Source organism: Platalea leucorodia (genome assembly GCF_965183815.1).
Source record: "Platalea leucorodia genome assembly, chromosome: 2".
In the NCBI taxonomy this organism is placed as follows: Eukaryota; Metazoa; Chordata; class Aves; order Pelecaniformes; family Threskiornithidae; genus Platalea; species Platalea leucorodia.
The window spans coordinates 100,627,965-100,654,455 of NC_138824.1; the positions used below are offsets into that span (position 1 = coordinate 100,627,965).

Below are 26,491 nucleotides of genomic sequence, written 5' to 3' on the forward strand. Positions count from 1 at the left end.
CTTTTAAGACTTAAGTGTGGCTGTATCCAAGTCACGTAACCGCTCTTCCTCTGTGGCCCCGTAATGACGGTCTTTTGGTTTTGGCTAAACGAATCACCAGGTGTTACTGTAAAGCACAGGAGGTGCAACTCACTGTACGTGTCACCACAGAAGTGTTGCTCTCATGTACTTTGTATTGCATTTTGTTAAGAGGCTTCATTAAAATGAGGCAAAGTAAGTCTTGCATATCGGTTAAGTTAGGCTTCATGCAACGTTGTAGGAAGAGAGCAGAGGTCTAATTTTTAAGCCCTTCATACGATTCTCCTAAAGCACAGTTTTAAAACTTAAGATTAAATGTAAGGGTGCAGAAGTAAAAAACCAGGTGTATCATTTACTTAGTTAATAGGCTAGTTCATTAAGGTTTGCAGACCTTATAACCAAACAACACACATTAATGAAACCAGTTCTGCTTGCTCTTTCACCTTCCTCAACGCTATCACATGAATCTCAAATATAGTAAAAAGTTCTCCATAAACAAACATTGCTGTTGGATAGCTTTACAGTGCTCACCTTCACAAAGAGCTCTATGTCTGGAAATGAGCACCTGGTCTGGAGCAGGCAGGTTTCTGCCATGGATCTCGAGGGATGCAGGAGGAGGGACGCTCCTGCGGCTTGATAAACCGTCTTGTTCTCCGTATCAACTCAAAGGATTCTCCTCTGATAACTCTCTGCTGCTTTCTGCCTCTACTACTGCGACAACCACTGGCTTTCTTGGAAATAAAAACCAGAATAGCCTATTGCCTTAAACACTGCCAGGGTATGAAAACTTAGAAATGCTAAAACAGCTGGGCTGCTGTGTTAGAAGTCTTGTTTTGTAGGTGGCAAAAATGAAAGCTGGTCAAAAGCTACTATTGTATTTTTCCTCCTACTGGGAGCATGGCTTTCCAGCGCTGTGCAGTTTACGGCAACAGGAAGATAGAAAGCTACTGTGTATTTCGTAAGAACAAGACTACAAATGCTGCTAGCATGTGCTTATAGAGCTAAATACATGACACCACCGTTTTGCCTCATCCTGCCTCTTATGTTATGTTTTACCTACCCCACAAGGAACAGAGGGGGCGAAGGGTGTTACTGTGACCCCTCAGTGCTAGCAATGGGTACCCCACGCTCTCTTGGTGCTAGGCTGCACTGAGGGGAGAAGCAGCAGTCAGGGGATGTCGTTTTGGAGGTGCCGTGTCTGGAGGAGGCAGGCAGATACGTCTGGCGATGGGCCGGCTCCCACCGGCTCCTTCCAGCTGCCCCTCACGCCCTGCCACAACCACGTCCCGGCCCGCTGCCCTCACGCAAGCTGTGCTGCCAACAGCCAGCTGCTCACCCGAGGCGGGCTCTCAGAGAGACCCCTTGAGCAGGACATTGAGGTAGAGTCAGAGACCCAGGTCAGGACAGATGTGTTACTGTCACGCACACGGGCGCGAAGCAGGCACTGAGTCCCAGTTTGTCCTTAACTGGAATGACAAATAGGCAACCAGGAAGGTGAGAGACTGGCAGCCTTGGAGATGTTACAGAAGCAACCTCCCATCTTGTTTCTAAGTGTAAACTTTTTAATGTCCATACCTTGGGAGGAAAATTTACTACAGCACTACTGATTTGCTATTTTGCAATGGATAAAATAGCAGACAGCCAATATTTCAGCCTTTTACCTTCATGCCTCTCAGCCTACTAGCAACCTATGACCAAAAAAAAAAATCATTTGAACACTGAGGAATGGAGTAAAACAGGGGATTAAGCACCACTGATTACAGCAATGCTCTGCCAACTGTAACCACTGAGATGATTGTTTATTTGGTACTTTTTCACTGCTTCTGTGGGCTAGTCCTAATGGTATTAAACATGCCGATGAAGTCCAAAAAGCATCTGACCTTCATGTACAGTGCTGTCTCCCCTCCCATGCTGCCTACAAGGGACGTTAATAGTGTACTGGTATCTTAGCCGTATTCCGTGCAATGCAGGTATCATGATCTCTAGTAAAGTGCTGCAGTGTTTGCCCAGCTTCGCTGTCTCTCGTGGTTATGGAAAGCACTTTGCTTTTACAGCAGAAAATAAAATCACAGGAACTAGAATGTTTCCCCATTTCTGATGTGGCCATGGTCCTTCTCACAGGCTAAGGAGGAAATCTTCTGAGCAGTTTCCTTGTGAAATCATTGCTGCACTTTATTGATATAAATCTATTCTAGAAGCCCATGCTATGCAGGCAGGGTAGTACGTCCTGACGTCTGAGACAGGGATGTGTCCTGTAGGGTTGCTGTGCCTGGACTGAGAACAACAGGCAGATCTTCAGGAGTTACTCCGTCAAAAGCCTCGGCTGCTGAGGTCCTACAGTAAAGGAGTCAGCAGCCATTCAGGCAGGAGCAACTGGTGAGCTGGCTGGTGAGCCACATGGAGCCTTAGGAAGCTGAAAGCCTGTTAGTCCCCAGGGGCTTGAGCTCTGGGTGGGAGGTGAAGGGAGGACAAACCTCTAGACTAGCCACGCCAGGGCTGGTGGTGGATACCTCTAGGTTTCCTTCAGTTCTGCAGAGCTGGAGGCAAATTACAGTAGCCCACACAATAGCACAAGCAGTTATTAAACCTTTCCCTGCCGTAACAGTGACCAGCAGTCTGAAGTGACTGCAAGACCTTGAACACCAAATCTGATTCAGAACTCGACACGGTTTGACCTGGCAGCTCAAAGACACTACAGTTTCCTATAATCTTCGCTGAAAGCCCAGAACGTGGACATTTTGGCCTGCTGCGGAAAACAGGGTGAATACAGCTAGCTAAAAAGATACATCAACTTGCATTTTGGCTTACAGGAGACAACTCTGTTCTCCTAACTCAGCTCACCTAATCCGGGGAGCTACAATTCCTACTGGACATAAAAGCATCAGTTACACATGCCAAAGGTGTTTGTTCAAGTTTCCAAACAGAGGAGCTGCCATGATGACACCAGCCACTCAAAAATCACGAGCTGGGACACTGAAATAGCTTTATAGCTGTGCATCAAGCAACACAGCAATAGCTGAACTATGCCATCATCGCACGATAATGTACCTGCCAACAAAGCAAGGGTGGCCTTTTCACAGAAGTGAGACTGTGTGTCAACATCTTACCGTGCAGGGACTCGATGCAGCAGTGAGAGAACCAGAAAAGACCTGCCTGTCCCATATTAATACCCCCAGGAAGATAGCGCAGCTAGGGGCATTGCAGCCTGGGAGCAAAACTCCCTGCGTTTTTCTCCACAACACCGCTCAGGGATGCGTAACTTTGAGCCGTGCTTGGTACACGTGCAGAATTTAATTACACTTCCTCACTGTTGTGCTTAGTGATGATGCAGGGTGAAATCTTAACTCCGGTGAAGTCAGCCGGAGTCTCTTGCTGTTGATTCAATGGAGGATTGTGTTTCCAGACTGGTTATAATCTTAATAACCAGGCAAATGCTGCTGTAATTGTAGGTAATGCTGCAAGTTGGCCTCCACCTGCAGTTGTTGTGACATTCTCTTAACATCCAGATCTTGTGGGTGAAGTGGGCCAAATCCCCAAAACACAAAGCTGGTTTTTATGCTATTAATTATTTTATTATTATGCTATTATCTATTTTATTTTTATTAAATAGATGGCTAACCAGTGTCTTGAATAAGTGGCATTTACGTTTTAATTGTGATTGGTCAGGAGGTCAACACATTTTTTTCTAGTAATACTGGGATTTAATGAGTTCATTAATCAAACAATTAAGACAGGCATTGCTGCAGAGAAGAAAAATGTCAGGCCATGCATAGAAGCTTTCATTCAGAGCCTTCAGAGCCCTAGGCAGCGATCGTATATTGTGACAGTATCGACTTATGACAGCTCTCTGTAACCATGTGCTATTACTTAATGGGATTATTAGCCTACACTCCCTGTTTTCATTCATTTTTCACTGTTCCACACACTCCTCAGTCTTTTGGTTTGTTGTTGTTCTGGGTCTTTTTCAAAGATGCTGGGAAAGGGAAAAGCTCTCCACACTGTTCTTCCACTACTGCTTAAGCTCACGGGTAGGAGCACCACCATGCCTTCAGCTAATTTCACTAGGCAGCAAGACCTTACGCACAAGATATTAAAGAGGAACCCAAAAGGACTATATCCAGTTTCTGGAACTGCTGCTGCCACCTTGATTCAGCAGCTCTGCTTTTCTGAGTGGCCTTGAAGAGGTCACTTGCCTCCACATCCTCATCCATAGCAAGAGGATAATTACAGTGACTTTACCCAGGAGTCACACACCGTAAGTCATTCTTAAGCCAGTAGTTTGGGCCCTCCCTGAGCTGGAGTTGCTCTGCCCCTGGAGCTGTTGTAAGAATTTGTTTTGTAACCGTTTCTGTCCAGACATCTCGGGAACCAGGTTTTTGAAGGTTCTTCTATTGACCTCAAATGTTCTGTGCCTTCAAAATTGTGATGAGTGGAATTTGTTTTTCCTGGACTTTTTGTTTCCTTTTGAAGGTTAAGCACGGAAGAAACAGTTCAGAAGGAGCAGAGAAGACTTTTTTATTTGTTTTCATGTAACTATATAATCCCTTTGAAGCTACAATAAAAAGGAGAACAAGGAGCATAACTTTTTTTTTTTTTTCCAAAAGCTGAACTCCAATTCCTTTTTCTTTCTTCGACATGAGGGAGCTAAGTTACCTCCTTTCCCATATTTATGCTGGCTAAGAGGCAGGTTTATCCAGCAAGTGGAGCAGAACCGCTGCCGACTGGGAGACAACGAACCATCCAGCTGGGACCAGCATCATGGATCTGCCCCTGCCTGTTCTGCTGAGCTAGCTGTCTCAGGCTGAACTGGGACTTTCCTCCAAGTTTCCTTATTCGATCCTCAGCTACCAGGCAATTTTTGCATGCTCTTCTTTCTCATACCACACCAACAACTCCCCTCTCCTTTTTCACAATGCATTTGATCTCCTGTCAGAGAACAGGAACCACAGCACCCGGCTCAAAACTACTGCCTGGAAAACTACAAGGAGTTCACAAGCTTGGGCCGCCTGTGGGAAGCAACTTTAAGGCTGGGTGCGACTTTTAAGACCAACAGCTATTTTGCTTTAATTCCTTCTACAGACTCATTTGTTCTGCACTGGCATGGATTAACTGAGCCCACTGCATTCCTAGCATCGACTCTTGCCCTGAACTAAGCCCTGCAATGCCAGCCTCATGGCAGTAGCTGCTACGAGTAGCAACCACTGGCTCTGCATATGTAGCAGAAATGCAAGAAAGGCCCCTGTGGTAGTCAGCTCTGCTTTCTGCCTTGCTGCACCGCTGGGACCAGCCACTGAACTTGGCTGCACGATGGCCAAGCAGAAAGGGGAAGGGAGCTCCCAGTGCCTCCCCTCTCCTCCTCACTCCTGAGAGGAAATCCCACGGCCCTCTGGTTTACCATGAAGTGCCCAAGCCATTTTTTTTTTAAGAGCATTTTTTTAAGATCACAGGCAGACAGACCAAGGGAAGCACTATGACTGCACTCCCATACTGCCACTAGTACAGAAACCTCCTTCAGCCTTGGCAATAGGTTCTGAGAAGCACATGGGTTTGACTACAGCTACACTAGAAAATGTCTGTTTTCTAGACATAACCATGTTCTGGTAGTGTGCTGCGACAGATATATTGTTTTAATTTAAAAAAAAAAAAAATCTACTCCTTGAGGATACTAAGCGTGTTTTACTTTCTTGATGCCTGCTACAGTATTCATGTAGATTCCTATAGTATCGTAACACTGAAAAAAAAACAAAATTGGCAGTATTACTTCTGTTATGAATGAAGTAAAAATATCATTACAAGTCATTTTGGTTCACTGAAGGTAACTGTAATGCACTTAATAACATACAATATTCTGTGCTAGGCACAGAAGCACCACAGGCATGTCATTTGGGTCAGATCATGTTCAAACCAAAGCTTTTTGGGAGGAAGAGACAGATTGCCTGGAATTTTCTCTAAGCACTGTGTTCGTTTTGTGGCCTAGGGCTAGGGCACGAAAACCCAAACGCTCAATTTTAGAGAACTCTTTTGATGCCACCTACTGGGCTTGAAATGGAAATCCTGCCTTCTGCTCTTGGAGCCATGAGCAGTGGCAGCCTCAGACGTTAGCACATCTCATCGTGAGAGGTTCTGCCTTGGAGCCACCTCCATGGCAAGATGCCTTGCTTTTTGCTAACGGCACTCTTGAGAGTACTTGCGATGCTGAAATTGTACTTCCAGGCTAAGTTTTAAGATAAAGAATCTGTAATTGAAAATATATTTTAATGGACAAAGTAAAAATTTTGCCACTTATTATTCCAATACTTTTAAACACACATGTAGCTCTGCCTATCTGCTAATATCCAACACTTAAAACAGATGTTTCCAGCTGCTGTTTAATTTCTCAGCCAAATAGCAGAAACATTCATATTTACAATGAAGCTGGTAGTTGAAATTCCTGCACATAAATCTTATTTTTGGTACTTGCCAGGGTAGACTCTTGCTGTGTGTGACATCCACAATAGTGAAGTCCAATGAGAAAGCTGTGTTAAACAGCAATTGGACACTTCTTCAGGTAAAAAAATTAATTTCCCCTTCCCTTTCTCTCTTTTTTAAGAGCAAAATAAGCACCTTGATATTGAAAGTGTGCCATAAGGATTTTTGTTTTAAAAAGAAATGTATCTTATATTTGGAAATATTAATAACATCTATCTTTTATCTTGAACAGTATTACAGGGTTCTGAGAACACCAAACATACTTACAGGATTACAACTTTGAACACGCAAGTTCAATAACACACTTTTTGTCCTAAACCCTAATTAATCTTTCAGGTTAAGGAGGCAACAGTAAACGTAACTGCAATCATTCTGCTAAAAATAGCTTCTTTCTCTTTTTAAGGTGCTAAGACAAAAAAGCATGAAGGGGAAGAAGGAAGCAAGTATACTAAAAAGTTTTCTCTCAAGAATGAAGGGGCGATTTTGACTTTCACCATCCTCTCCCATGATGCCACTTGTAAGGCCCCTTTTTCCTGCTGAAGCTGGGAGTCTGCCCGTGCTGATTCAAATGCAGCTGGGGACAAACCCTGAATGCTCTCCTTCCAATGCAAACAGCTTCTAGTAGTTGAGTAGCTGAGTCTTTGATCAGAAGAGTGTCCGTGTTGAACTCCACCCCTGTAGGAAGCATGGCCCTTTTCCACCTGATCAGGAATGATCCCCTTCCCTACCCACCACCCCCTACATAAGAAGGACCAAGGTAGGTCTGCAAAGACCATCACAGCTGCAGCCTTCAGCTACATCACAGACAAGTTCTCACTTTATACACCCCTCCGCGAGCATGTGTTTGGGTGGTTCAAGATACAGTCTCAGTCGTTAGATCATTTGAAGCAAGACTGAAAGGATCCCCATGACCACCCATCCAAACTAAACCATGCCAACGTGTTGCAATAGATCTTACAGGGCATACAAAATTAGTAATCTGTATGCTCGGCTGAAAAATGGACCCTGGGGCTTCTGGATGTCTTCCGCTTTCTCCCACCTCTCTTTCAAGTCACAATCAGTCAATGCATTTAGGTGTGCCTGTAACTTTTAAACAAGCAAGTTGGCTCACCAACTGCAAATAGAAGGACAGGTCCTTTAAGTTTTGTATCTGCTAAATATTCTCTTGAATGACAACCTGAAATGGACCTAGTTACGTTAGCGCAAGTGGATTTAATTTCATTGTCAGAATAAAGCAGACTTTCATTGTAAGTCCTGTGCACTCAGTAGGGGAGGAGAAATCACAAAGTAGGGCATCAGTTGACTTTACATCTCAATGATCCAGTCTGCAAATTGAGGCACTTTGGGAAGAAGGCATGTTAAAAAGGGTAGGTGCCCAGATTAGCAAGCTGCACAAAACCTGAAGACAGGTGCAGGCAGAACTGCAGGAAGGAAACCTGGAGGAGGAACCAACAACTCAATTTGTGTGCACCTGGCTTGACCGTGACCTGCTACTACCCCGGAGGGAAGAGCCTGGTTTTGTTACAGAAACATGAAGCCCTCTCCATCCAGGTCAATGGATGCCTTGTGCTACAGGGAGAGGCAGCAGTGCAGAGAGTCTCACTGCACAGAACAGAATGTGATTAACCAAAAAGCACATGACTTCCAGAGCACCAGGGTAGCTGGAAGTGGTTCAAATCACTGGGTATGCTGGCTTTCCTGTTCTCTTCCTCCCCCTCACAAAAATGAAAATGTGCCCTGGCCCAAGAGGGAGCCTTGGAGGTCCTGTCTGGCATTTCAGCAAAATGTAAGGGCAAGTTTCAGTCAGAGAAAGATGCTAGAGAATTATCTAATGATAACAACCAGACCTGCGGATGGAGCCTGCAACCCAGGAGGCAGGAAGAGCGGCAGCACCACCAGTGCTTTTTGGAACAGACTGAACGCCCCACAAACTGATAACCCTGAGTGCTGGGATAATGGAAAAGCGATAAAAATGGTTACAAACTGTTATGTTACGCACTGAAGCTGGAAGCCACCTCGCATAGACTCAGCCAGAAAAAACATGTCTCTGGTTAGTAGAGACAGAGAGAGAGAGAAAGCGTGCACCAGTCCTTGAGGATTCATCATCTTGCCTGTCTCACCCACCCACCCACTTGGGATGACGGGCTCTCTGGTAGTGCTGCTTTCTCTGAGTACAGCACTGAATTAGAGTTTAGGCATCTAATTTAAGCGAGCTGAATCCCACCCTTGGAGACTACTTCTCAGCTAGAGATAACTGCTGAAAAAAAAAGACTGGAGTGCATTATTCCCAGCGTGTCTGACCCAACTGCCTGATGGAGCTGCAGGGAAAAGGTGATGTGGCCTTAGGTTACATCAAAGCTGGCACTTCCATGGTGGCAGGGCAGCATTCAAGCCACAGCACAAGACACTGTACCTGGTCCTGAAGAGGTCTCTGCAAAATCTGGTCCTCCGCCTTCATGAAAGATTAAATCAAACTCAGTCAAGCACTACTAAGATGACAATGAAATTGAGGAACCTATTTTACAACAGAGGGCAGGAAAATCTATTCTTGTTTAAATTTGGAAAGCAAAGACTGAGGGAAAATATAATTACTCAGTGCAAGTATAATTTTTTCCCTGATAGTTGGGGGTGATGCTGAAACAAAACCAAACGGGTACAAACTGGCCATGAATGTTTCTAGCTGACAATTAGAAGGGTTCCTAACCACCACAGCATGAGGTTTTGAACGAGGTTTCCAGTAGGATTAGCAGGTGTATCGATATGTACGTGCATACGTGACAGCACAAGAGGAGGAAAAAACATTTTGTCTCAAGATGAGATTTGATCCCTTTCAGCAGGGACATGGACTTATTCTCCACTAGAAGGTTCCTTGCTGCCTGTTGTTTCTTTGCACATGACGTGAGCATCACTCCAAGGACAAGATGATGGCAAGTGCCATGCTTTTGTATTCCATGCCACTGAATGTGACCAAGTGAAAATAACGCGTGTAGCAAACTCCAGGGCAATGACGGAAGGGAAAGGTACTGCTCAGTGAACAGCAGCAGCTATCCCAAACAGAGTTTACACTCTAAAATAATCAAATGATTCCTTGGAAAAGCAAATAGATGATGGATATGGTACCTCTGACAGTGAGCTCCAGCCCGACACCAGACAGAGTAGGATGCTTTTGGCAATGAAAAGAGTCCATGTGTTAAGATTATCCAGACAGCAAAAAGTAAATGGTGCCAGAGGTTATCCTCTTCTGAGGAAGAACAGGAGAGCAGTTAGCACAAAATGGCATTTTATTTAAAGTGGCTTGAGCAAATCACTGCAAATCTAACTGCTGACGCTGTATGTTTGATGCATGCTTACAACTAGGGGTGGACACATGCTAGCATGGGCCAGTATTCATCCACTGGCCAGGTACAGCTGCTCAACTTACAGAATACATGGAGTAATGCAAGGATTGCAGGGATCCCAGGGATGGCAACTGAAAAAACACTGTCCTCAATCCAGTAGCCTCACACAGCATTGGCAAAAGGCAACAGAGTCTGAGCTGCAATGGGACACAAGTCTTGAGGCAGCTACAGGATCCAAATGCAACCCAGGATGGCTGCAGCAGCAGCATCCTCTCAGACAGCAAGGACATCCGAGCAGCTCAGGCCTAACAGAGTACAGGAGAGCTCAGGAGGTATCTCAGCCACCAGCTGGCCTCATTGTGCGTAATCATTGAAACAAGGTATAGGCGTACATGGTACCAGAATGCCATCTAGCAGATCAGCAGCGGCAATGGATAGGGAGAAAGTCTCCTACCTGTAAAAGCAATACCATCAAAGGGTGGGATGTTGATTCAAAGATGAGCATACCTGGAAGATTATGAGCCGACAAAAGGTTGGTGATAAGGAGCGGTAACTTTCAGACAGGTCTAAGTCTCTGAGTGCCTGGACTGGACATCAAGAGGCTGCTCAGGGCACTTGTGGCTGGCTGCTGCTGGGGCACGGGATGCACATAGGCAATCCTCTTGACAAAGGGCCAGATCAACTGCTGAAACCCATCAGCTGTTGTTCGTACCCATCAGATGTTAATGTCCATCCACAAAACAGGCTACGAAGATGGTGTTTTAGGAGTCCTGCCTTAAAGCGCTGTCAGGATGTGGAGCTCCAGGACATGGAGCAGCTGGCAAACTGATGCAAATACAGACCTATGGAAAATGTGTGGCTGGGATCCTCAGACAGGAGGATTTCTTAGCCCAGCTTTCCTTTTTTCCTCATGGAGACAGGGAAATGTAGACCTTCATGGTAGCATCTAGGCACTATAAATGAAGCACTGTACAAATACAGGGTGAAAAGACTGCTCCTAACTTAAAAAAAAAAAAAAAACAAACAAACAAACAGAAAACTTGTATGTCGACCATTAGCAGGGATGTGGGAGTGCCAAAGGATTTTTGGAAGTCTTCTTATAAAACGCTGTGTAGATTAAGGCTTTTAGCCAAAGCTAGGCCAAAAGAAGATTCCACGGGAAAGAGAATGAAAGGAAACAAGTGTAGGTGCAAGGCGGTAAAAGGAATTAACTTTTCACCTGCACAGCTTCAACTGACCACAAAACACCATTAAACTGGTTTTTGTGTGACCACGGATTATAAGTAGTAAGCTAAAGGTTGAGTCTACCTGCAAAGAGGACGATAATTTCGATAGACCCATCTACTGTGTTTTTAATGATGCAGCTGTATAGTGGTCATCTCATTATTAGTTATCTAGCTATTATGACTGAGAATAAAAGATGGGCTCTGTCCTGGAGCAGGGCTCTTCTGGCACTGAATGTCAGTTCAGGCTAAGCTCCCACGTGCAGAAGTAACGAAACCCTTCCTACCTCACTTTTTAACATCTGAAGCTTGGGCAAGATTTATGTCTCCCAGACTGGCCACCTATTAGCATTTCATAACATCTTCTAACAATTTCATTATTAAGGCTTTTCTCATTCTGTTAGGTTTCTGAAATTATACTATAGCTTCTTTCATGCAGTGTTTGCATTAACTTACTATGATTATTTTGTTTTATTAGATTTCGTAATTCATATGTTCAGTAAGGCTCTTTGCTAGAAATGGTTCTTTGAATGCTCTTGGTCCTCAGTTCACGTTGAGGGATTAACAGTGTGTTAGAGTTTCTTTATGGGATATTCCCCTCGACCTTGTTTTTATGTAGTGAGCAGTGGTCACGGCTTAAAGGGGTTATATACATCTGGAAATTCTAATCCTCTCTGGATGACAGAAAGGAAAAGAAGTCTGAAGCTGTAATTTCCTCTGGTTTCAGTTCTCTCTCTCCCCTACGTGCCAGCAGCCATTTCAGAGCAGAGAAAGCCTCCTTTATTCTGACTTTCGCTGCATTATTTACTTACGGTCTGCTGGGTAAGTAATTATTGCTGAAATTAACTTAATTACTTAGTAAGTAATTAAATGCTTCTGATGCATAGGAATAAATTTTCCTTCATTAAGAAGCAACTTTGTGGCAATAAACTTTTTACCTTTGCCCAGTTACTTTATAAATAATGAGGAACAAAAGGCCCGAACTCACTCCTGTTACTTAGATGAAATACCCATTTACTTTTGATTTCGATATCACAGTCTGCCCAGTACTTCTACTGAGCAGTGGGTCTGCCTGCACCCTGCCCTTCCAGTTCTGACAAAGATTATAAATAAATGAACCATTACATGATAATTCTGTAAAGCGAACAAAAGACAAGAGAGTGCAGGTGAAAATTAAAATGTGCAATGTCTTGTAAAACATTTATAGAGGCTGTGGTTTTACTAATATTCACTCTTATTTACATTAAAGAGATTAAAGATTAAACTTATGTGTGTATGCACTCTTACAAAACAGAAAAGTTAACCAATTCTGTGATTTTACACACACTGCTGTTGCTAGCCTTGGGCCAGGCCTTCACGTTGTCACAGGTATTTTCAACTACAGCTGTGGCTCTCTACAGGGTAGTTAAAGGCAGTCAACAGGTGCTCTTAAAAAAATTCCTAAAATCAAATGCAATTACAAAGAAAAAATGCAAATTAACGGATTATTTTCTCAGATATCTTACAGCTACCTATACCAGGTCTGCAAATAAAGCCACTCGGGTAGCCACGGTATTTAGCATAACCTGGGACAGTGCTGAGCCTGGTTTCAGAGCGAAACCATCGCTGCCTCTCATGATGGGAAGGCAACTAATTAAACATAGAGGATGCTTGCATCTAGCTACCTGCCATCCACAGCACAATAAGTATGTTGTAATAATGCAAAGGCAATCAGCAACCAGGAATCCACTGCTTTGCGAGCTCAACAATAATTTGCTTAAATAATTGATAAATAGTTTGAGTAATAAGGCCTGGCCATCCCAAGCAGAGCTGTCTGAAGGAGGCTCCTTGCCTGACCAGATACTCTCACGCTGCGCCGCTGGAAAGGAGAAAGGGAAATCGGATGCTCCTGTGGCAACACCAGCATTTGGGGGGCCTTTTCTTGGCCAGATACTAAACGCTTTAAGGCAACGTAAACGTCCTTTCTGCTGTTTTTAGATGCCTAGCCCCCAGCAACAATACATGAACACAGTAACCCTTTGTGACAGTTTACTTTCTTCCTAAAACAGCTTGGAAAATTATTTTAACAAATAATAATTTATCCCATCATAATTATCAATGCATTATTACTTATCTCTTATTTTACAAGGCTTACTTAGATGACGGTGACAAGCAAGCTTCCAGGAACTGTGCACGGCAAGGAGAACAGAGGCAAGGCAAGGAAAATTAAATGTAAAAATAAATAGGAAAATTAACTTGTGGCTAGCAAAGACTGGAAAACTTCAACTACAATTTAGTGGGGTTTAAAATAATCTTGCCCACTTTAGGAATATCGTTCTCCTACACAAGTAATTGTCATATTGCATAAATTATACTTGTTTTATGTCTCACCCAAAATAGCATTATTTTCGGTCATCGCTACTTGTTTACTTTTCTAGTACACGATGATAATGAATTATATGTGTATTACTCACACACAGTGACCAAGATTTTTCAAAGCAACATAAGCAATCATTGCCACTTCTACAAAATGAAAGCCATTTTATTTTAATGGGAGATGTGACAAAATCTCCATTGCTTGTCAAAAAAATAAATAAAAAAAAAAAAAATCAAGTGGTTTATTCGGAAGAGAAGATTTTAAGCAGAGGCAAAGGGGAATGGCTGCAGAGGTGCCCCTGCTCCACTCCCCCTGAAGTGAGGAGAGGGACTGCCATCATCCACTTTAACCACAACAGAAATATGCCGGCTAATTAATAAAAATGCACAGCCCTCAAAAAGATCACTCCCCCTAATCTTTATCCATTCTTTAATTTTAAGATTCAAGATTATTTTCAAAAACGTGCCAGTAGTCTAAGAAAACGGAGAGCCTTTTAACGGAACACAGGTGAAAATGAGAGCTGGGAAACACTGCCCAGTTACAGATCACTGGCTTTAATCTTATACCAACTGGTTAAAAAAACAAATTTCCTTCTCCTGTGAATTCTGCCTACAGAGTTCATGCCGTCTGTGTTATTGGGAACATTACCAGGTCACAAGCGCACAAGCAGCAAACCAAATGCTATTAGCTATTTATCCTGTTAAACAAGAATTATGTTTAAATACCTCAATGCTATTTCTAATCCGTATTTAATAACATGGCAAGATGCCAGCTGAACATTCTACAGGGAGACAAAAATCTTAGATCCTTTTTAAATTCTTACAGGGAATTACTTCAACAAAAGAGCATTATATTCTCGAACACATTATAGGTCTGGGGAAAACAGATTAACTGGTATTTCAATGACACATCCTGTTTTACACTTCACCATATGATACTTAACCTGCGACACACAGCCACGCTGTTTCAATCTAAATGCAAACACTGTACACACATCTATAAAGTATCTGTGATTTGTGTTGTAAACAAACAAGAAATAACCAAATAAATAAGCTATTTTATGCAGCTTCAGGGAGTAGCTCATTGAAGGTTTGAGAAAGTAATTTGCCAATGGTATTCCTCACTCTGATGTTTAAATTGAGAGGTGAAGGTGAAAGATGAAAAGAGGGATTTGGTTTTGTGGGTTTTTTTCCCCCACTAACAGTATGTGATATTTTAGTCCAAGTAGAAAATAATTCAAATGACCAGGTAAAATATTACATAAAAAACCTGTCAGCTCCAGTGAGAACTGGCAAAGACGTGTCCTGAAACAGCAGTTAAAAACTGGGCACAAATACCAGCAAAGACCCATTGGCTTGACAGAGAGGGGGCTGGACTCTATTCCTTCCCTTCCCGGTGTAAATTCAAATTCAAGGCTATTCCTCATCCTGCTCTCCCCACCACCTCGCTTCCATTCACAGGCTTTGGGAAACTATGAGAAACACAGTATTGCTAATTAAAATACAGTTTTTAAATAAAAATATACTGCACGAATTATACTGCAAACCAATCAGCCCCAGCGTCTACAGCTATAACACTGATATTCCTCAAAACAAGGAGCATCCCTGAGGTCCCAGCCCCTGTGGTGCTCCTGGGAAAAAGGAGGCTGATGGTTTTGCCAAGGGGGGTGGGAGCACGTTCGTTTCTGTAGGCACCATACAACCTGAAATTTTTAAGTTTTTAGGGAATATTTGTATCCTGTTTTGAGTTTCATCTGCCACCATCATGGAAAGAAACTTGATTTTTTACAAACCGCTCAGGTTCTGTAATAGCTTTTAAAAATAATTTTAAAAATTACAACCAGGTAAACGTCAATGATTCTCCAAGACACAAATGAGAATTTTTCTGAAATCTGAGTAAATGTTTAACTTCTTTGTAACTATGCCATTTGAATAACTTGGAAAGGGCGTGCATTTGTGACTCCAGTCCTGCTGTAGTTTACTTCGTTCTGTAACAATTATATTTCTAGTCCTAGTATTCAAATATATGCTACAATTTCAGCATATGAAGAGGAAAAAAACGAGATGGGAAATATCCCCTTTGCACCTCTGCCTGTCTGTGGGGCTTCACAACAACCATCTCCCCACGCATGGCACGTCCCGCAGCCGGCCAGCACACCAGCCCCAGGCTCCTCACGGGGAGGAGGCTGCGACGGGCACCCTCCTCCCAGGGAAAGCCTCCGATGGCTGTGTCAGTGGCAGGCTGTACAAGCTGCCGCTGTTTGCTTTGAAAAGCTAAATATTCTTAGGAATTAAAACACTCTACTGCTGACAAGGCAGGTGTTACTGAAAGCAACTAGAATGGAGTCACTCAACTTGTTCGGGATTTTATCTGTAAATAATCAGACATTGCAAATGGAAATGCATACAAGTCCTTATCACAGCGTGACATTTTATTATCTGAGCAAGAAAATAATCATGTAACCTTCACATGGCATTTACTTACGCTCCTTGAGCAGAGTCAGAGGAACATGCAACTTCTTACTTTTTAAAAGAAGCAATAGGACCTCTTTAGGGGAGACACAGAGAATACAGTCAGCGATGGCACAGGAGTAAGTCTCCATGCTTCACTTCCCCTTCCATAAAATACGTATAATATTTTCTATCACTACTTTACTCCCTTTACTGTCTCTGAAGAGGAGGGGCCTGTCTCTTGCCAAAAGGTATACAGCCGCCAATTCAAAGTGACTTCACCTGAGATAAGCATCCTAAAAAAGTGTGGTCGTATTAATAATTTCCATTATCACTTCTGCTTCAGTATTTAAACTAACTTCTAAAAAAGAGCCATAAATATAATTTTGCATGGATCTGTACGAGACTGCAAGAAAGGCTGAAACGCAGAGTCCCTGGGATGGCTAACCCTGGCTGGTACCCGTCAAGGTGAAGAGCCCAAAAAGGTGGAATTGTTTGTGGAAGCGGAGCGATCACAAGGCTGCCTAATCCTGCGAACAGGGCAGCAAAGTGCTGAAGAGAACCGATTTCAAACGGAAGAAGACATGGAAGAAAAAGTTGGTTTAGTATTAAAGATATCTAATAAATAGAATTAGACTTTTTTTAATCAACAAAAAATGGTTTATTTTTACTGGTAGGGATGCTAATAAAAACAAAATCCAGATTCTCAAGTGGACTGGGCATGATTTGTTATACCAATGCTGGGAAGGGGACACGGTACCTTTTCATCTTTTTAATGCCTACCACATTCTGGTTTCTCAAAGCATGTGGGTAACACATCTCTTATTCCACAAGCAATCCCAAAATCCGCGGGAACCAGAGGCTACTGAATACCATTTAAAATCTACATACTGCTATGATAGGAAATAACAGCAAATAAACCATACATTGCCTAACCATAAGGTTGCTGGATATGCTGCTCCTTGCATTTCATCTTTCTGATGCTGTCTCACTTTGCAGGTAATTATTATATGTTGACGGTGTCAAAGAGGGAACAGGAATAACTCTGTAACTCTGTATCTATGGCACTGGCTTGAGAGAAGGATGCATGCTAATCTTCCACTTACGCTCCAGGTAACATCAACATCACAACCTCAATCACCGGCATCCCACATCAGTGTCCTAAGTACAGGGCTAACAATGCAGCTACTGCTGCCTCCTCCATTTTGGCAACTGTGCCTAAACTCCTTGTGAATGAATCTAGACCTAACACTGACAGGTAATATTATTTCCTCAAAAAAAGCTCTTAATTTTTATTTAATGAAGACCATTTCCAAAATTTCACCTGAATTTATTAATAATTTGAGTATAGTTATATTTTTCAACTAATTGGCCAAATCCCTTTCTTCCCGTCACCCAGATGATCATTCGCCACACTCCAGTGTTTTATATTTGTGAATGCCATGAGTCCTGTAGACTGGTTTGTTATTCCTCTATATACAAACATGAATCAAGCCTCAAATTAAACAGACAGACAGCATGAAAATTCCCAGGCACAGCTGCATGGCAGTCACCTCATGCAGGAATCATCAATGTTTCTGAAGAAGGCTGCAGCTTTCCAACAGGATTTATGAAATGAAGGCTCACTTCAAACAACCAGGGACCGAAGGCAGAAAGCAGACAGGGAAAACTTCCATCCTTGCCCCTGGTCTGTGATGATCACAGGTAAGATCAGCCTTTTAATGAAGATAAAACTCAAGGAGGAGAGGCAGTACGGTTGAATTTTGGGCAGCAGGCTGATCTCATCAGAAGTTTCTGCTGATTTCAGCCAGCAAGAAATACAGGCTGTGCCCTAGGAGTCATTCAGGAAAGTGTCCCCTGTTCAGCGAAGGGCTTAAATAGCACGTGACTTTAAGCTTGTGCTTAAAGTGAAACACATGGTGAGGTGCTTTACTGAAGCAGTGAGCTGTGGGTAAATAAAAATAGGAAAAGGTCTAGGAACGTACCTTTGAAGACATTTACTTTATTTCAAAACATTTTTTTGCCTAAAACAAGCCTTCAAACTGCAGATCTGCAGTCACACTGGGAATAAATAGATGATTAAGGCTTGTACAATACTATGTGGACATGCAGATTTAGGACATCCAAAGCATGGACAAAAAGATGACTCCAAGTATGACTAGATCGTACAAAAAAAAAAAATTAGATGCAACTTCAAATTTCTGATCACTTATATCTATCTGTTGGTTTGTGTCTTTCTGGAACAGGACTTGGCCTGTCAGTTGTCAGAACTGACACTGGCGTAAACAAACAGAGCACGCTTCTGCTCCGTTAAGCATCCCTCCAGGAGCAAAGCAGCAAACTAATTTTGGTGTAGTTTTCAAAGCTATTCCTTAGTCAGCAGCTCCAAGGAATCTTGTTTCTTTTTAGCAGTCTAAGCTCTAAAAAGGTGAGAACCTGAATGGCCAGAAAGGAAAGCATGAGAGATAAAAATGAAAAAGATTGCACATTCAAAAAATTTGCATAGCTCTTTCAGCAAAAAGATTGATGTCATTGCCTTTCAAACCAAAATCTCCCAAGCACAGTTTTATTGAAGACTGTTGGAAGCATACTCAGCTCCCAGAAAAACTGCTGCAGGTGCACCCAGCACGCACAATAACCTGAAGAGTTATGAAAGGAATTTGTAATGCCAGTTCCTCTTAAGCTGCATTAGGGAACCCGAAATTGCCATATTCCAGCTGAAAAAAAGTAGCTGAGAAAGGGCAAATACCCACGGGAAGGGAGCCAGCTTCCTGCTTGATGGGACAAAACAGGGAACAGAACTGCAAAATGTCTTTTAACAAAGACACCTCTGCTGATTCGGTACTTTGCTTGCATCTGTGTATAGTCAAAGAATCAAAATCACCATACAAGCAGCTAACTAACCAGCAACCAGAAAAGCGGGGCTATGCTGGGTTTGCTGGGCAGCCCCACAAGGCTCAGCCCCGACCAGCTTCGGTTTGATTCCCGTTTCAGCAGATCTAGCCTACACGGTGCTTGTGTTCTGCTCCAGGAGAGGGGCTTTCTCCTGAATGATTTTTTCCTTATTCTGGGATAACTTTCATTAACTACTCAGTTATAAAAGCAGACAGGTCTCAGAGCCAATTGGAAAACAGAATATCTGAAAGAATGGTGGAGGGAAACAACATATTAAAAAATGACAGGATTTTAGTGGCAGCAATGTGGCACCTGAGAAAAGCTCCTACTTTTGAAGAAGGTACGCGAAATGTAGCTCGAGAAGGAGAAAACCAGAGAGTAAGGAGAAAGGAGCAGATGTGTTCCTCAGGGGAAAATGCGGTGTGGTTTTGATGGAAAGTGAGATGCAGCAGCACTGATAGAGATGAGGGGAAAGAAGGGAAAGACAAGCCGTCTGTTTCCTACCATTGCCCAAACCATACCAAATGCTTCCCTGCTCATTCCACAACAATTTGTCCTTCTGTAGCATCACACAAATCCAACATGCTCACCTTTGGCAAGCTTTGGGTAGTTCCTTTTGCTTGGGTAAATATCCAGTACCTAAATTTCCCCCCAAACTGCTTTTAATCCATAAATACAAAGCTAGTGTAACTCTACACACACAAATCTTTACTTTCACCTCCCTGAGGTCATCTAAATACTGGTCTCCTACAGTGAATCTACACTAAAAAAGGGCCGTAAACGCCTGTCTGCTTTTATTTTGATACAGGATGTCAGCCATTCTCCTTATAAACCATACTCACCTAACTGATTTACAGACTGATTGCACCAATGAGCAAAAATCAATATCTTAAGCACAAATACCTACTCAGTGATTATACTGTAAATGTTTACATCCAGCATCAGGTACAGCACAGATCCCACTGAATGGGCATACAGGCTACGAGGTTTTTCTAGGGATGTGAGCACCTGCTGCCCATGGACTTCTTACCTACAGCACTCAAAGCCCAGAAGTTCAGTTTATACTTCAAATGTAAGTTATATATAAACCAAGGATCCATCACATCACAGAAAAGATTCTTTTTTGTGCTCTAGTATGAAACACCCATTACCATTTAAGCTGGATACATTAACTGTGGTGTTTGGAGGCACCGATGCAAGCACCTGTTATTCCTATGTCTCTACTCACAGCAAGACTTTTACTTTCTTGTCTGTCAGCACTTTCAATAATTCAGTGCAGCTCTAAGTATGTCGAGTCAGTCGAGCACATCTCAGGAATGGTGCAAGGAAATTCCATACCAGTAAAGTTACCTTGGTCCCTGGTAGGAATGAAATAACTCTCTGAATGAAAATAACTGACTGTGATTTAGAGACCAAGAATATCACAAAACTGAATAAAGCCTATTACTTTTTGTTGGATAAAATCTATTACCTTAGGCTCATGGTCAGCTTTTACTATATACCATTTAACCCAGAAACTAAGCAAGACTTGTTTTGGAAGATGAGCAATCTCAGAGAAGGCCTTGTGCTGAAGCTGGGTTGTTTGGATGACTGTGTTCAGCACTTACAGATAAATCACTGTTCCTAGAAATCTTTGGAATGATGAAATCTGCAGTTGTGATTCTGGTGTTTAAGTTTTCTACCTGTAAGAAAATTTAAAATGGATTGGTAGACAACCTTGGAGGTTTTGTTTTTTTTTTTTAATTTAGAAATAAACTCTTAAGTCCGACATAAATGTTTAAATTGCTTAAAATTAACTGAATCATTTTGGTGAGAGTTCTGCTATATTCAAATAGCAAGAAAAATTTATGTCATTTACAGACATCTTCTGACAAATAAAGGGCTTTTGCCACAGAAGAAAAAAAAAGCCTACATAAACCATTGACCTTAGAAGAGCAGCTAGCAAGCTTCAACATCCACAAGGTGTCCTACCCAAGGTGCCAGATACGCTTAGCTGAACTACCAAAGACCGATCAGAAAGTGTATCTGGATGACCTTTGCAAACATGTGAGTTTGAAACACCAGAAACATCAAATATTACTATCTAAAGGAAATATACGGTACATGTTGTTTCATGGGAAAATGGAAATCAGCTAGGCACCTAGTGAAACCCTCAAAGCAATTTTGATATGGTCTTGCTCTTACAGCCAAGGAGCTTTACGTAGTTCAGCTTCATTAAGGGCACAGTTCAGCTGCCCAAACACAGATGTCTGCTGTCTTTGGAGACATGTTACTGTAGCCTGTCTGGCATCGAGCTACTGGTCCAGAAGGACATTATCACCCATAGATACTGCTAACCCTGCTAAGTGGTGGAGTATCTCAGGTAGCATGAGATCTCAACACTGAACCCTGAGTGTCTGATGTCAAACTAAATAGCACTGCGTAGCAACCCAAATCAGCTTGAAAGAACAACTGCTGGTACCCATGCTTGTGGAGCTAGCAGGAATTTTGCCACCCACCTCACCATGGGAGGCACGAGGCGACACAATATTCACAATATTCAAATACATATATGCAAAATTAAATGAACCAATGCAAAGCGTTGAAGGAAGATGGGAAAAAAAAAACAAAAAACAACAAAACCCAAATTTCTAAAAAGAACAAGCTTGATCAACAACAGTAAAAACAAGAAACACTGCTCGTCATACAGTTACATCTCAAAAGTTTCTTTCTGATGGTGATGCTTAGGTTTGTTATTACAGAAAGACTACCAGGTACTTTAATGTCTGCCAAGTCTAGTGTAATGCTCCCTAGCAGGTAAACTGCGAGGATCATTCAATCACTACTACTGTATTATTTTCTTGTGAGTTTTCTCCTATTATGGGACTTACTTTTAACATTTCTCTGTATTTGTATAGTGCTATCAAATCATGGCACAGACCTCCTGTCTCTAGCACGATGCATGCAGGCACAGATAACAGGCAAACAATCCCCACCTTGACCATTTACAAGCAAGCCAAAAATCAACAGGCAGGTGAAACAAACAGAAATAGGGATGACAAAGAAATTAGGGTCTTACTGAACAGGACAAAGAATGATCTCAGTATTTTAAACAGCCTAATCACTGCCCAGTTTCCAGTGGCACCACAAGAGGGTGGAGTTTTAAATAGAGGTTTGAAGAAAGCCAGGGAGCTGATGGGTAATAAATTTACAAAGAAGCCCCCAGCTGCATGGGAGAAAGTAGACAAGGTGCTTGCTGAGAAGCGCAGCAGAAGGGTGAAAGAGGTCAGCGGCACTTGCAACGTAGAGGTGGGTGTCAGCATCTCAAAAGCACATAAGAGCTAATAGGCAGGCACAGAATTGCGATATAATAGAGCGTAAGAGCGGTGGTCACAAGCATTAGAAACATGCATGTGAAGGGAAGCGTTTCAGGCTGGAAACAAATGTTTGCATTCAGTTTGGATTGTCTTCTCACTTCCTTAACCCTTGAGTTTTAGTGCTTGGTCAGGAAGGAGCATCACGTCTGTGGACCACAGGCTGCGGTCAGATACAGACACTCAATAATCCCCGAACACCAGAGTTCACGCTGTCCCATGTAGGAATCCACTCTCCCCCTTTTTCCCATCAAAATGTATCAGCACCTATTTAAGCATAGCATTATGTACGTGCTCTTAAAAAATACTTTAAGCCACCACAGAAAACCTCCAGTCTCCCCCTTTTTAGATCCCCTTTCCCGCCGCCAAGAGAAGGGTAGAAAGATAGCAAGCGTGTCTCCAGGCGAGAGCAAGAGCAGCATGAACATGAACTCTCCCAACAGTGGGGAAGAGAAGCGCTCCTCATTTCCCAGCACTGCGGCCCTGGCACATTTTGGCGAGTGGGGAGATGCTGAGCTCCCCAGTAGGCATTTTTTCTTGCATTGAACTGAAGGAACTTGTGCCAATCTCAAACTAAAAAAAAAAAAAAAAAAAAAAAAAAAAATCCAGCTCCAGGAGAGGTAAAATATTCAACCTTTGTAAATTACTCCACTGAAATCATTAGAAGAGCAGCTGTAGTATTTTCAAAGTGTTCTTAAGTTACTAAGTCAATCATGAAAATGTTCCTTCTTCTGTCTTTATTAATTCATAAATATTTTCAGAACCCATGCTTAATCCTAATATTTGGGAACTACAGAGTGACCACAGATGCTCTTATTATAGTCTGCTTTCTAATTTTGGCCACGTTGTTCTTCCATAAAGCATGCACCAGGTGCAATAACGCACAGGTAGCCTTTATGACTTTAGCCCTCTGCCACTCTCCAGCATTCCCTGATGTATATAAGAGCATAAAATGAAAATAAATAAGTTACAAAAGTGTCGCTGCAAAGGGGGCTGTTGATCTGTGAGCCAGAGAGTCCGCAAGTCATCTCTGTCAGGCTCAACAGTAACAGCTCCTGCTGTTTGACACAAAATCACAGATTTCGGCTCCAGTGTTACCATCTAGCTACTGTACACGAACCTGATGTACAGAGCTGCCTTTAGACCACAGAATCTGTCCCAGCCTGCGTGCTAAGGAATTGATTAAACTGAGGACTGGCTGGGGAGCGTTCACCAACATCAGCCATTATCATTCATCTTTCCAGTATGGCATTATCCAGCACATCGGACACTGCTACGGGTAAGCCTCAGAGCATTCCTCAGCCTTTTTCAAGTAACAATAATTCAAAGGAGGCTCAGCCTTGAAAAAAAAGGAGTGTGCACTGAGGTGGGATAAATCAAGGCATAAACATTGCTTCAGCCCTAACCCCCCTCACCCAGAGGGCTGGCAATGACTTCTTCTTTCATGGTTAATTCCGGCTGCTATAGAAGCAGCCTCGGCCAACTCAGGAGGTGAGCGATTTGCATGGGAGGTATGGCTTGTAGTGGAGAAGATCCCAAACACGTTCTGCTTCCCTAGTTTTAGTTCCTTAGTTTTAGGTCTACTCTGAGAAAAATATCCTACCCTGCTCCACACTTTATTTAGTCCAGAAAGGTCAGAGAAGAGGGAAGAAATACAACCTAGGATGGTTTCTACACACCTAAAATTTCACATCTGAGATTTCATCTCTGTGGACGGATGCTGTTTCCATGCTGAGTCCCACTGATTTTGGTGGGATTTCAGGCACAGGCTAGGAAGAAACTCTAAAACTCTATACTATAAAACACCAGAACTTAGTTTTAAGATCATTACAATTTTTCTCTTTTTTGTCCATTTCCCTCTAACCTAAATCTTCCCTGCACAAACATGCACAAACTGGACAATTACAAGGGATGCTACACTGCTGGGCAGTTTACTGACTCTCTAAATCCAGCCTTGCCAAACTTTGAGGCAATTATCCAAACATTGACCATAGTTCATGTTGGAAAATCCCAATATCACATTTTAAATTATATTTTCCAGTTTCTTCTGCCTCAGCCCCCATGATGTGCTGTGTGCCCTTCTTACCGTATTCTGAAGATCTTAAAATCCCTTGAGAACCCCTTATATCATAAGTCACAGCTAGCGATTCCAAACAGATGCTGCTGGGTCCCAGCCCCACGGTGAGGAGGGCACAGGAGAGCCCCTGAGTCCACCAAAACCGAGATCCCTGCATACCCTTTCCATTTAAACCTAGAGAAACCTCAAGTGACACAGCACAGAGCCCATGAGGGAAAACTATGGGGGAAACACCTCGCAGGTCAGGTCTGTGCATCTCGGGGTTCTGGGCTGAGTGGCACCACCAGCTCCCAGGGCGGAGGGGACGGGCAGCGCTGGCCTCCAGCCACTGTGCGGGAAGCCCTGTCCCGTCCTGCCTGCCCCCGCAGAAGGAACGAGGAGCCAGAGGCAGGTTTATTTTGGGCGTTAATAACCAAATCACCTTAGCCAGGCTGGACTTTTGCCTGCCAGATTTAAATGCCACTCATCACAGGAGCTGCCTGGGGCTCCTGAAGGAGAGGGGTCGCGAACCCAGGTTTCCCCAGCAGCCCCTCACACCCTACCTTGACGAAGAGGGAGATGTCGTGTTCCTGCTTCTCCTCATCCTCCTCTTCCTCCTCCAGGGCGGCCGGCGAGCCCGTCTCGTCCTCCTCGTCCTCCGCCCGGCCCCGCACGCCGTTCAGGCTCCGACCTGCCGCGTCCCACTCGCCGCCCCCGGGGCCCGGGGACCCGCCGCGCTGCCCCGCCGCCGTGTCGCCTTCCCCTGCCCCCGGGGCCGCACTCCCCGCTCCTGCCACCGGCGGGGCACCGGCTCCCCGCTCCGCCGTCTCCGCTCCGTCCTCGCCGTCGGGGCCGCCCGGCGACCGGCGTCCGCCGTCAGCCTCCCCGCCGGCCGGGACCACCGGCTCCGCCTCCCCGCGGCTCTCGGGAGCCACCTCGCTCCCCGCCGGGGCCGCCACCGCCTCCTCGGCGACCGTCCCCGCCGGGGCTGCCTCCCGCACCGCATCTTCGGGGACCGTCCCCGCCAGGGCTGTCGCCGCAGCTTCCTCGGGATCTGTCGCCCCCGGGACTGCCTGCCTTAGCGCCTCTTCGGGGTCTGTCCCCGACGGGGCTGTCGCCTCCGCCTCTTCGAGGTCTGTCCCTGACGGGGCTTCCTCCCTCACCGCCTCCCCGGGGTCTGTCCCCGACGGGGCTGTCGCCTCTGTCTCCTCGGGGTCTGTCCCTGGCGCCTCTTCGGGGTCTGTCCCTGCCGGGGTTGTCGTCGCCTCCGCCTTCTCGGGGTCTGTCCCCGAAGGGGCTGCCTCCCTCACCGCCTCCTGGGGGTCTGTCCCCGACGGGGCTGCCTCCACTTCTTCGGGCTCCGTCCCCGTCGGGAGCATAGCCGCATCCTCGGGGTCTGTCCCCGCCGGCGCTGCCTCCTCGGGCTCCGTCCCCGTCGGGGCCACCGCCGCCTCCTCGGGCTCCGTCCCCGTCGGGGCCACCGCCGCCTCCTCGGGCTCCGTCCCCGTCGGGGCCACCGCCGCCTCCTCGGCGTCTGCCCTCGCCGGCGCGGAGCCCTCGGGCCCGTCTACCCCCGCTGCCGCCGCCGGCTCCCCTCCCGGCAGACCCTCGCCCGCCGGGGCACCCCCGGCGGGGTCTCGCTGCTCAGCCCCCGCCGGAGCCTGCTGCCCCGCGCCCGGCCCGCCCGAGGTCTCCGCCGGCCCCCCGGAGAAGCCGCTCCCCGTCCCGCCGCTGCCCCCGGGAGACACCGCCGCCGCGGCCGGCTCCTGCCCAGCCGCCGCCTCGCCGGGGGGCGGCCCGTCCGGGGGCTCCGCCGCCCCATCGGGAGACAGCCCGGGCTGCGGCTCCCCCGCCGCCGCCGCTTCCTCATCGCCTCCTTCCCGAGGGAGGTCGCTCCCCTCCGGCGGTGGGGCGCCGGGCCGCCCCGGGCTCTCCGCCATGCCGGCCTCCCCCGGGGCCGCTGCCCAAGAGCGCAGCGGGGTGGGCGCCTCCGGCCGCCGGGACGAGCGGGGACCCGCGGAGCCGCCGCCGCCGGGGATCAGCGCCGAGCACCGACGGGGGGGACGGCGGCGCCTGCGCACGGGCGGCCCCGGGGCCGCGCGTGTGCGTGTGTGTGAGCGTGTGCGTGTGTGTGTGAGTGTGTGCGTGGGGGCGGCAGGCACAGGTGCCCGCGCTCCTCCTCCCGCGCCTCCCCCGCACAGGGCAAGGCCAGCGGGTCCTCCCCCCGCCGCCGCCCCGGTAAATCTCTTCTCCGCGGATGTTGGCTGCAGCTGGCAGGGGAGGAGGTGGCGAGAGCGCGACCGTGGTGGCACCAAGCGCTGCCGGGCCTCCCCT

At 45.3% G+C, this 26,491-nt stretch overlaps 1 protein-coding gene across 1 annotated transcript in view; it reads right to left on the reverse strand.

Moving 5' to 3' along the window:
- The window catches only part of CLIC6 (chloride intracellular channel 6), a gene marked incomplete at both ends in the record, with an annotated part of 31,279 nt that extends 5,182 nt beyond the window's left edge, over positions 1-26,097 (reverse strand). Inside the window, one exon of the mRNA XM_082304901.1 lies at positions 24,721-26,097. Within this exon, the coding sequence (XP_082161027.1) occupies positions 24,721-26,097 (1,377 nt within the window). The remainder of the gene's footprint in view (positions 1-24,720) is intronic.
- Positions 26,098-26,491: the final 394 nt, after the last annotated feature.